General features: G+C 42.8%; 1 protein-coding gene and 1 long non-coding RNA gene across 4 annotated transcripts in view; both read right to left on the minus strand.

The window, feature by feature from the left end:
* Nucleotides 1–131: 131 nt before the first annotated feature.
* On the minus strand, nucleotides 132–1,620 carry LOC128473990 (uncharacterized). The gene is made up of 2 exons (XR_008346307.1): nucleotides 1,211–1,620; nucleotides 132–927 (listed from the first exon to the last, which is right to left on the minus strand). It is a non-coding gene; the product is annotated as an uncharacterized LOC128473990 (long non-coding RNA).
* Nucleotides 1,621–2,330: 710 nt separating this feature from the next.
* HOMER3 (homer scaffold protein 3) overlaps nucleotides 2,331–12,815 on the minus strand; it is a 44,504-nt gene continuing 34,019 nt past the window's right edge. For all 3 annotated transcript variants that reach the window (XM_053465734.1, XM_053465732.1, XM_053465733.1), the window contains one exon: nucleotides 2,331–3,084. In XM_053465734.1, the coding sequence (XP_053321709.1) occupies nucleotides 2,896–3,084 (189 nt within the window). In that variant the 3' untranslated portion in view covers nucleotides 2,331–2,895. The remainder of the gene's footprint in view (nucleotides 3,085–12,815) is intronic.

Raw genomic sequence — 12,815 nt, forward strand, 5'->3', positions numbered from 1 at the left:
CGGGACGTCTCTGGCATATCAACTGTCGAAGGGGTTAAAGTGATGTAGGTGATGTGAATCGGCTGTGCATCAGACAAGCTCACAAAAGACTCAAAATTTAGAAATTGATAAACAAGAGTCAGACACATGAATTTAACAAAGCTGCAAAACTTTATTAAAATTGAAAAAGTCTTTCAAAAAGTTTTAAACAGCTTTAAGCGTTTTACCAACTTTCCATGTTCATGTTCTGAAAGATAAATAAGGGACGTACCAAATTATATGTGTGCTTTTATAAAAGAAAAAAAACTAGGTTTCGTGACGAAATGTTATCATTTTGTCCATTTGTCCTAATAACGAACAACAAATGCGCGCAATATGAAAATCTTCGTTCGTTCGTGGCCGTTGCCGCCTTTTTAACTACACTAAGGTGAGGAGAATCTTGCCATTTTAATTCAACAACTTATACACGTTTATTTCTTGTTTCCATGGCAACCCAGACGGACAAAACGGGATTCGAAATGAAAATGTTGGACTAATTTCGACATACGAATTTCGTTAAACATAAGGAAAACGTTTTCCCCTGAAACACGAACTCTTCGACGGTGTATTAACCAATTTCCTTCTGTGTAGATTGTACCTGAACAGCAGATGTAACGACATCCATATGCAACCATAATGTACATACTACATGTTATCTAGCATTAAATCGTTCCAAACTGTATGCCTTCAAACCACAACACACTACACCTTAATTGTGCTGCAGTTTTAAGATATACTTAAGATTCATGGGAATGATTTCTCTGAATGTGTGTACCTTCTCTGGAAAAGACATGAAGACCACCTTAACAGACAAGTCGTGATCAGAATGCTTTAACCTGCATGGGGGTTATTTGCTAAAATGAAAGTAGACAGGGCAGAATTCATATGAAACCACAACTTTCCTGAAAACTGGCCTGTCTACTGTAACTGTAATGGGCCATCACTAGCAAAATTCTCTGCCAACAGGGCTGAGCTGGCCCTGTATATGTATTGCTCAATCACTAAGGTCACTTTCAAGCAATGTCGCTGATTTAAATATGGGGTATGCACAAAGCAGAACTCACTGGGGGTGAAGTCAGAGAGATGAAACTGCAACTTTATAGTCCTGCTATAGTGAATAAACCCTTTGTGTCTATCATAAGAAAGCATCTCTGTGTAAAGAGAAAACCAGAGGCTGCTATCTAGGGGGTACAGGCAATATACCTGCAAAAGCCCACACTAGCATCTTAAAACCCATTGGTAGGGGCTTAAAGCAAAACCCTTCTATAAGCCAAAGTGAGCTGTACTTCTTTAACATGAAGGCCCCTGGGGAACTGGGGTGTTTTTTTTTCTTTTTGACATGGAGGGCCCTTTGGGGATTAACATGATGGGCCTTGACAGAATAGGACACATGCCCTAAAATAATACTGGGCCCCAAAATAACAGCCCTGTGTGTGTTGCTTCTATGTGGCTCAAATAGTTGACAGGTGCCCAGTAAAACATGGACAAAACAGCTTTGGTGTTTCCTTTGATCTTAAGTGATCCTGCTGTGATTTGAACAAAAAAGCAAAACATGATAGATTCCAACTAGTTACCAAATCTCAAAAACACCTTGACATAACCCATTTCTTATCTCCATTGATTCGCAATATCCCATAGGTCATTTTCCATTCCTGAGATACGGAGTCCAAATCTATGGACCCACTAGAAGTAGTTTAAAAGGGAAAGTACCTTCTGAGGAAATATGTGTGATAAACCCTGTTGTTATTTCTTTGTTTCATATAGACGTGGAGGACTTCTTTAGAATGGCTCATGTGAACTTATACAGCAACTGATAAATTCCTGACTGCCCTTCCAAGGAGCACATCTTCAGTTTGGGCACAATTGTTCTTCTCACAAACTGAAGTACATGATACTTAAGTACACATATTCACTGTTAGGTTCCATGGTCCTACCTACATTTGGAATTACCAAGTAAATTACAGCCACAAGTAACAAAACACCCTTCTTGAAAGATGACTTGGTAAACCACAGTTAGGGTGGAAAGCGGGGCATTCGGCTTGAATATTGTAGACGGGAAGGAATCCATCTCAATCTTAATTTAAAGAGTAATATGGAACATTTAAATCAGGATATTCCTTGTGATATAGACTGCATAAATGACATCCCTTCATGATCATGACAAGAATTCTTATACGGATGTGAAATGTTAGTGGGGGATCGAATGTTACTTTAGACAGTCTTATTGAAAAGACGGGCCAATAAGAGACAGACGCTAATATAGGTATTCCTGAAATTTCACATTTTGCAGATTGGTGATGTGTCTCCAGGACTTCCTCAGTACATTTTTATTTATTAAGGCATTTACAGTGTTGGTTGCATTATGTCATAATTGAGTATATGGCTCCACAATTTTAGCTGTTAGTCTACAATGTGGGAGTATATAGTGGTTATACAAAGCTCACCTCTGTAACCTGGGTAGGAAACACAGACAAAGCTAGAGAACAGTACCATTGCTCACCTCTGCTGCAAAATCCAGATATATCATTTGGTTTTAGTAAATGGCTTTTGCTCCTGGTTGTAAATCACTACAAATCACAGAAAATAAAATCTATTTCCGACTATGTCTGCAGTGGAAAGATGGCTTAGAAGAGCAGTGCAGGTCTCTGAAGTGGGGGTATACCTGACTTTGCTAAGTCTACAGCTGGACTAGAAGACTAACATTATTTATGGACACAGAGCCAGTAAACACATTTAAGTGTCACCCCTTTTGTTATAGTCCCCAATAACCCCATCATTTTCCATGACAACTAATAAACAGTCTTTTAGTCACCCCCAAAAATCTAACAACCTAGAACAACAATCAATAGTTCTCAGCGCCCAAACTTTGTGGCTCTCTCAGTTACTCTCAAGGAGCTGGGAGAGTCCCAGACGTAGCTCGTTCAGTTGGCAGATTTTTATATCCAGTTCATCCCCTGCTCTGTTGATCTCTTCTCGTACCCGGCCTCTTTCCTCTTGTGATTCTTTGAGTTGCTCTTCCGCCTTATGAACTTCCTTCTCTAATTCCTGATTTCTTGCTTCCAGTTCCTGTCAACATACAAAGTAAAGTTAATGTAGCATGGATACTCACATGAAAGAAAGCCACCCCACCTTCCAGTGCAAAACATTTAACAGCAGATCTTATCTCTGACTAATTTTAGAACATTCTCATTCAAAGTTAACCTTTAAAGTTAATCAGAAAAAGGCACTCCATGAAAACAGAAGTAATCAAATAAACGTATAATATAAAAAAATATCTTTGATTCGGAAACTTGATCCCATATATATAAAAATATGATGTAGAAAAAGTATATATCCAAAATTATACAATGAACATCATAACAGAAAAAGAGAGACCATGGTTCACCAATTTCTTGCCATTCCATTAGTATTGACTTGCAGCTATAACTGTCTCCATTCTTCTGGAAAAGGTTAATACAAGATTTTGTAATATTTTTGTGGGAATTTATGGCAATTCCACCAGAGAGCGTTTGTGAGGCCAGGCACTGATGTTGGATGAAAAGGCCTGGCTCGCAATTGGCGTTCCATTTCATCCCAAAGGTGTTCAGTGGGGTTAAGGTCAGAGCTATGTGCAGGCCACTTGACTTCCTCAATATCAAACTCATCAAACCACGTCTTTATGGACCTTGCTTTTTTTTTTTCACAGGTGCAAACATACAATTGTCTAAAATGTCTTTGTATGCTGGAGAAATAACATTACCCCTTACTAGGACTAAGGGTCCTAGCCCAAACCTTGAAAACTGCTCCAGATCATTATCTCTCCTTCGCCAAACTCTACACTATGCAGACCAGTAGGTAGCAGTCTCCTGGTATCCGCCAAACCCAGATTCTTCCATCACATAGCGAAGCCCGAGAAGACATTTTCACTGGCCCAGAGTCCAGTGGCGGTGCACATTGGACAATGGATTCTTGACAATGTCCATAGCGATCTTCGGCTTATGTGCAGCTGCTCGGCCATGGAAACCCATCTCATGAAGCTCCCGACACAAAGTGTTTCTGCTGCTGATGCTGTTTCCAGCAGTTTGGGACTATGTAGTGAGCACTCAGCAGTCCCTCTCCACAAGTGTGTGTATGTGTGGTGTACCGCTTCTTGGCTGAGCTGTTGTTACTCCTAGTTCTAATAGCGCTTCCAATGTACTGGGGCAGGGCACACATTTCATAAACTGACTTGTGGCACAGGTGGAAACCTATGACAGTTCCATGTTTGAAGTCACTGAGCCAGGGCCGGACTGGGACTGAAAAGCAGCCCTGGAAAAATTTGGAGACCAGCCCCATATAGTTTATCTCACGGTCGCGCTCTTTAACCACACGCACCCCTTATACACACCCGACTCACACTATTCGCCATTCTTTTTATCTCATTATTTGTATTAAAATGCCAGAAAGCAAAAGTGTTAAAAGGCCCTAATAAATTAAATACATTACACATAATGGGATCAAAACATTTACTACTGCGAACATTTAAGATGAAAAAGTTCAGTGGAACAAAACAGTGATCACATTATTCTTCACAATATTCTGGTAAGAAACTTTTGTTTCTTTATTAATTCATGTAGAATATTTTTTTCATATTTAATATAAGCTATGATTGAGACATGTTTTTTTTTTCCTTTTATTTGCCAACCTACCCCCGAGTTATGCACATCTGCCCCCAGGCTTGCCACTCTGCCCCCCTGATATGCCTTCTAACCCCCTATATGCCACTCTGCCTCCAGAAATGCCTTATACCCCCTATATGCCACTCTGTCCCATGATATGCCTTTTAACCCCCTGTATGCCACTCTGCCATATAGGGGTCAAAAGGCATATCATGGGACAGAGCGGCATATAGGGGGTATAAGGCATTCCTGGAGGCAGAGTGGCATAAAGGGGGTTAAAAGGCATATCATGGGGCACTCTGCCTCCAGAAAAGCCTTATGCCCTCCTATATGCCACTCTGCCTCTCCGATATGCTTTATACCCTCCTATATGCCACTCTGCCCCGTGATATGCCTTTTAACCCCCCTTTTGCCACTATACCTCCAGATATGCCTTTTGACCTCCTCTATGTCACTCTGCATCCAGAAATGCCTTATACCCCTATATGCCACTCTGTCTCATGATATGCCTTCTAACCTCCTATATGCCACTCTGCCATATAGGGGGTTAAAAGGCATATCATGGGACAGAGTGGCATATAGGGGGGTATAAGGCATTTCTGGAGGCAGAGTGGCATAAAGGGGGTTAAAAGGCATATCATGGGGCACTCTGCCTCCAGAAAAGCCTTATGCCCCCCTATATGCCACTCTGTCCCATGATATGCCTTTTAACCCCCATATGCCACTCTGCCTCCCTGATATGCCTCAACCCTCCTATATGCCCCTCTGCCCCGTGATATGCCTTTAACCCCCTTTTTGCCACTATACCTCCAGATATGCCTTTTGACCTCCTATGTCACTCTGCATCCAGAAATGCCTTATACCCCTATATGCCACTCTGTCCCATGATATGCCTTTTAACCCCCTATATGGCAGAGTGGCATATAGGGGGTTAGAAGGCATATCATGGGACAGAGTGGCATATATGGGTATAAGGCATTTCTGGAGGCAGAGTGGCATAAAGGGGGTTAAAAGGCATATCATGGGGCACTCTGCCTCCAAAAAAGCCTTATGTTCCCCTATATGCCACTCTGTCCCATCATATGCCTTTTAATCCCCTATATGTCACTCTGCATCCAGAAATGCCTTATACCCATATATGCCACTCTGGCATATAGGGGGTTAAAAGGCATGTCATGGGACAGAGTGGCATATAGGGGGTAAAAGGCATTTCTGGAGGCAGAGTAGCATTTAGGGGGACACACTTACATACACACACATGCCGATTTCATTCAAAAAAATATTATACATTTTGTACAAAAAAAATACATTACTTTACTCACCTTCTACTTCTCTTGACTTCCGTCACACTGTTCTCTTCTCTCTCTCTCCTGACAGGATGTCACTGACCTGACATCCGGTGCTGCAGCAGTCTAAGTGCGAGGGGCGGAGCTTCCACCTCACGCTGCTCCCATCACTATGCAGCCATCAGGCTGCTGGGAATGTAATCTAAACGGCCGGTGCGTGCTGATGCCCCCGGCCGGAGCTACTTTAACACTTTTTTTTTATTTATATGGTAAGCAGGATCGGCTTGCCATATAAAGTAAAAAAAAAAAGTATTAAAGCAGAGCCGGCCGGCGGCATCAGCACGCATCGGCCGTTCAGATTACATTCCCAGCAATCTGACGGCCGCATAGTGATGGGAGCAGCGTGAGGGGTGAAAGGTCAGTGCGAGGGGGCGGAGCTTTCACCCCTCACGCTGCTCCCATCGCTAAGCGGCCATCGCACACGGCTGCTGGGTGCCGATGCCGGCCTGCCGGCGATACTGTAATACATTTTTAAAATTTAATATGGCAAGCCGGACCAGCTTGCCATATTAAATTAAGAAAAAAGTATTACAGTAGCGCTGGCCGGCTGGCCGCATCAGCACCCAGCGGCCGCTCAGGTCCCAGCCCGCCCCTGGTCCCAGCCCACGGACCTGCCGGCCCACCGGGAAATTTCCCGGTATCCCGGTGGGCCAGTCCGGCCCTGCACTGAGCTCTTCTACTGCCAATGTTTATTTATGGAGATTGCTGCTTGTGTGCTTGAATTTACACACCGGTAAGCAATAATTGTGGCTGAAACACCCAAACTAAATAATTAAGAAGGTTGTCCACATACTTTTAGTCATATAGTACCGTATTTGCTCGATTATAAGACGAGGTTTTTTCCAGAGCAAATGCTCTGAAAAATACCACTCGTCTTATAATCGAGGACGTCTTCTAATAAGACCTCAAAAAAAATTCTGCTGGGGCCATGCTGCTTACCGGGCTTTGATCGCGAGCAGTGTCATCTAGCAGCAGAACAGGAAGCTAGCACAGTCCTCACATAACTCTGCCTCCCCCCTCCTTCCTCTGGGGGCGGGGCCAGAGAAGTTGCTCGCACAGCCGGGCCCCTGCAGAAGTCTTCGAGTGAGAGATCTGCAGTTCAGGTAAGGGGGTGGGGGAGGGTTTTTGTGATTAATGTGTGAAGTATGTGTGATTAATGGAATGAATGAGTATTTAAATGTTTGTGAATGAGTGTGTGTGTGTGATAGCATGGATGTGTAAGGGGGTTGGTGGTGGTAGCATGGCATAGGGAGGCTGTAATCCCACTACTATCATCCCCAGGTTCCAGCATGTACTGGCTGCCTTAACTTGAGAGGAGTGTGATTGCTGTTAGCAGTTATATATATATATATATCCCTCCAGAAATGCATTTTAACCCCCTATATGCCACTCATCCCCATGATATGCCTTTTAACCCCCTATATGCCAGAGTGGCATATAGGAGTATAAGGCATATCATGGGGCAGAGGGGCATATAGGGGGTTAAAAGGCATATCATGGGGCACAGTGGCATTTGGGAGGGTATAAGACATTTCTGGAGGCAGAGTGGCATATAGAGGGTTAAAAGGCACATCATGGGACAGAGTGGCAAATAGGGGGGTATAAGGCATTTCTGGGGGCAGAGTGGCAAGTCTGGGGGTAGATGTGCATAACTGGGGGGGGCAGGTTGGCAAATAAAAGGAAATACAAAAATACCGTATTGGCTCGGATATAGGCCGCCCCCGTGTATAGGCCGCACCCTAAAAGTTTGGTGCTTTTTTAAAGAAAAAGTTTTTTTCTTTAAAAAAAGCACCAAAAAAACATGCTGCCACTCTGTCTCCCCCCCGAGATATGCTGCCACTGTCCTCCCCCCCCGAGATATGCTGCCACTGTCCCCCCAAGACATGCTGCCACTGTCCCCCCCCCCCGAGATATGCTGCCACTGTCCTTCCCCCCCCCCGAGATATGCTGCCACTCTGCCCCCCCCCCGACTTACCGGAGCAGACTCCCGGGTGTCTTGCGGGGCCGGCGGGGGGCATCTACGCAATACGCGTATGCAACCGGAAGTTGTATACGCGTATTGCGTAGATGTCCCCCGCCGGCCCTGCAAGACACCCGGGAGTCTGCTCCGGTAAGTCTTGGGGGCAGAGGTAAAACGCATCGTGCGGATGGTCACCGGCTGCGGCGATGCGGGTAAACAACCCAGAGGCTGTTTACCTGCATCGCCGCAGGCGCTGACCGTCCGGACGACGCGCTTAGACAACCTCCCGTGCCGGCACCCCCCCCGTGGGAAGTGCTGGCAGGGGAGGCTGTCTGAGCGTATCGGATAGTAGGATACAGGTCCCCTGCACCGCTGCGGGGGATCTGTATCCTAACCCCGCTGCCTGCCCGGCGCCAGACCCCGAATATAGGCCACACCCCCACTTTAAAGACTTAAAGTGGAGGGAAAAAGTGCGGCCTATATTCGAGCCAATACGGTATATATTTTTCTCAATCATAGCTTTTATTAAATATGAAAAAATAGTTTACATGAATTAATATTTACTAGTAAAACTTTTCCTATAGGGTGGTCTTATATTCAGGCTTTTTGTTTTTTTCCTAAATTAATATTTTGATTTTGGGGGGTCGTCTTATAATCAGGGTCGTCTTATAATCGAGCAAATACGGTATATTTCTTAAGGTAAAGCTTCAACAGTTGTATGGCATTGGGAAGCGTGAATTGTCAAGCAATCATTATAAAGTATAAGTATAAAATTATTATTTTAAAAAAATATATTTTCTAGCTAAAAAGTACTCTCCCCATGTAAACAATTTAACATGCACTTTGCAAATAGTCAACCACTTAATGGAATCCAAAAATAGTAGTTGCTCAATTTCAAGTACATGCGTTTACCTGCGAGTGTATCTGAAGTACTTAATGGAAGTACTTAATAGATTAATAGTATGGTTACATTAGCCCAGGAAATCCTATAAAAATATTTATATATATATATATATATATATATATATATAGCATTGGTTACACTACATCCTACACAATCAAGCTAGCTACGTGTGATGGGACTATAGCCCAACAATAACTGATAAAAGACAATGCCCAACCTTGACAGATTTGCATTACTGTCCTTAACAGCTCTAGTACGATATTTGCAGAGAGTATAATATGTCGACTCACTGTATTCACGAAGCATTATGAAGGGTAGCACCAGCGTGACATGACCTTCCGGTGCTCCACCATAGGAGCTCCGGTGAAAGTGCCGGCCAGCAGCAGAGGTTTGTCTAAGTGCATCGCGCAGACCTCCACCAGCTACCCTGACTCGACACAAAGGACTATGGTGCCAAGTCTCGGGGGGAGGGGGTGCAGAGTGGCATATAGGGGGTATAAGGCATATTTGGGAGGGCACAGTGGCATATTTGGGAGGGCACAGTGGCATATCTGGGGTATAAAGCATATCTGGGGAGGCAGAGTGGCATATAGGGGGTATAAGGCATATCAGATGGCACTATGGCATATAGGGGGTATAAGGCATATCTGGGGGGGAGAGGGGCATATCTGGGGGGGAGAGGGGCATATCTGGGGGTATAAGGCATATCTTGGGCGGGCAGAGTGGCATAGGGGGTATAAGGCATACTGGGGTAAAAGGCATATCAGAGGGCACAGTGGCATATCAGGGGGGTTTAAGGCATTTAGGGGATTTAAGGCATATCTGTGGAGGGCAGAGTGGCATATTTTTTTTATTCTGCTGTATGTTTTTAACATCCAGTTATTTTAAATAAATGAAAAATGTACATTTATTTTTTTATCTGATTAATCGAAAAAATAATCAGCCGACTAATCGTTAATTATGAAAATAATCGTTAGTTGTAGCCCTAGACATTATACATTTTTGCTTTTTAACTTCTCAACCTCTGTCCCAACCATAATATATTTCCATTAACTTTTTTTTTTCTTTTTACAGAAGGTGAAAAGGACTTCTGTAGCATGTCTTAATGTGCAGGATGTACAACTGCTGCATCATGCCCATTGTCCACACCACAATGCACATCCACAAACACACATTTGCATGATTAGGCTGAACCAGGCTTTCTGTCCCCACACGTTATGCAGGGCAAACTGATCTCCCCACACACGATACAAAACAAGGTCCTCTCTTTTTTTAAATAAATATTTTATTGAGTAACAAGGCCCTCTCTTAACCGCACATGATAGAGGGACCCATTCACCTTCTTCCCACGCATGCAATGTATAATACATTGTTGATGTAAAACTTGATCGCCCCCACACACTACATCTGTGTCCAAAAAGTCCTAGTCATACATATTTTCTGTTTTAAGTTATCTGTGATATCATACTGGAATTAAATTCAGTTTCATAGTGCATGCTGAGTAACAGTGATTATGAATTAACCCCAACATTGCATGCAACAGCCGTAGCTTGACCAGTGACATGTCAAGTGAATAACACTGATAATCTTGTTATCATGGCACCTGTCAGTGGGTGGAATATATTAGGCAGCAAGTAAACATTTCATTCTCAAAGTTGATGTGTTAGAAGCAGGAAAAATGGGCACGCGTTAAGAGCTGAGTGACTTTGACAGGGGCAAAATTGTAATGCCCTGGATCAGGGCGTCTCCAAAACCGCAGCTCTTGGGGGTGTTCCTGGTCTGCAGTGGTCAGTACCTATCAAAAGTGAGGCTAGTGTGAGAGTCTACTTCCCCCCACCCCTCATTTGAATGTATAAGGGAAGCTTTGACAATTTCATTCACTAATCATTACAATGCTTAAAGGTTCTGATCTACCTACTTTGCTGAGTTTACTTCTTTTGTAACTAAATTCAGCATTACGTATTGTGATGCTGTAAACCCCAGGGAGATGATTTGTTTGGCATTTGGGTGCAGGTGCTATACAAGTCATGCATTTGGGTCCCTGGGGTGGAGCAACTGGAGAGTAGGGTGGGCCAATGCTCCATTCACCCTTTCAGTGTAAAATCCATGCCGGTTTTCACAAGAGGCTAGAGGTCTGCAGGATGCAGTCCAGGATTTCTATGTGGCCTGCATCAGGCACAGGTGCCGGGCATTAAAGCCCCCTGGAGCCTGACATTCAGAGAGACTGTGGTAGGAAGAGGAAATTCCCCTTTGCACCCAGGGCAAGGAGAGGCCTGGAAGAGCCAAGTGAGGCAATATCTGCCTGGACCTTTGTGTGTTGTCTGGGGAGGTTTCCCAGAGCTTCAAAGATGACTGTCTTCAAAGATGTCCCAAATAGGACATGTGGGCAGAATGAACACATGTCAAAATTCCAAGTTGAAAAAGTGAATTGCCAATGTCCCACATGTGGGCTTTTACCTCCCAAACACCCAGGGGGTGTCTAGTTTTCAAAAATATATGGCTTGATGGGGGTGAATTAAATTAATTGGCTTCAAAGATGGCAATATGATACTTGTACTTGCCTACCCTACAACAAAAAAAACAAAAACCATAAAAACATTTGTTATTCCTAAACTCAGGACAAAAAGTAGAATCTATTTATCAGTTTTTTTTTCATTAGCTTTTGTAGATGAGTAAAATATTTTTATAAATTTTTTACTCAATTCTCAATATTTTTTGAGCCACTGTCACAAAGGGGTTAAGCTACTTGTTTTCAGGCAAGGACACACAGAACTCCTGGCCTCAAGGACTGGAATTGTGCAGCCCTGTTATTGGAATGTGCAATTATTTCTTTGACTAAGTAGATCAAGACCTTTATTCATGCCAAACTACAATATCTGGTTTATACACAAAAAAGCAATTCTGGCAGATATCAGAACATCCTGCTGGTCGCTAAGGTAACTACACCACTTATAGCAGAAGTAAAACTTATACAAACCAACCAAGAAATCCTTATATGCAACTAACCAATGCTACATTACAAGGTTTGCTGTTCACTTATACCCAGTACTGAACTCGCACAAAGACTTAAGGAGACATAGAACAGACATCGTAATTAAATCTATATCCAAAATATTCTGCTATATCCAACCAAGGGAGAATCTAAAATCTATTTTGCAGGATATTACTGTATCCTGAACAAATGGTTTTGTTTAATTTTCCTTTAAGGACCATACATTACAAATATGAGGCATTATTTATCTGGTAGCAGTTTCTGCAGCTAAGATGTGTGCACACGCTGAGGTCATCGGTGTTCTTCACGCTAACAAACTGTTTGTTTATTAATCATATTAGCCGTGACAAACTGGGTTTTCAGCATATGCTTGTTAAGTCACAGCCATAAAGAAATGATCAAGGTCAACATATCTGCTTTACTGTGTTCAACACCAAAGAGGAAATGCATCTGAGACGTGCAGAAAAAAATAGCATTTTAAACCAAATCAAAAACACTCCTTATAAAAAGATCTCTTCAGTGGAAAGATATAGCTGGTAAAAGTCTTGTATATTTCTGCTACGACCAGTAACATACTCTTCGTTACTATACACTGCGTTTATTTATTACATTTTCCCATAAGTGGTAACTCTCAGACTTTAGTTTAATCTTGGATGCGTACGTATTAAGGAAGAATACCCAACATGCTTATTCAAAATCATTGTTAGCATCGGTTCAATTTGGTTAAGCAGTCTCAACTGCCAGATGTCCTAACCAGTATCATGATAGCGGGATCTGCGCAGGTACAATTCCAAAATCGTGAGCGAGCACAGGGTGTTATGTACCTATTACATTAAATAATGTAATTCCATAATATGGACAGTGATATCATAACACTCAGTACGTAATGTTAAACACATCTTAACCAACCCATTACATAGTAAACAAAGATTTATTATATTATTGTGTAATACTACAT

Source organism: Spea bombifrons, chromosome 1 (assembly GCF_027358695.1).
Source record: "Spea bombifrons isolate aSpeBom1 chromosome 1, aSpeBom1.2.pri, whole genome shotgun sequence".
NCBI classification, from domain to species: domain Eukaryota; kingdom Metazoa; phylum Chordata; class Amphibia; order Anura; family Pelobatidae; genus Spea; species Spea bombifrons.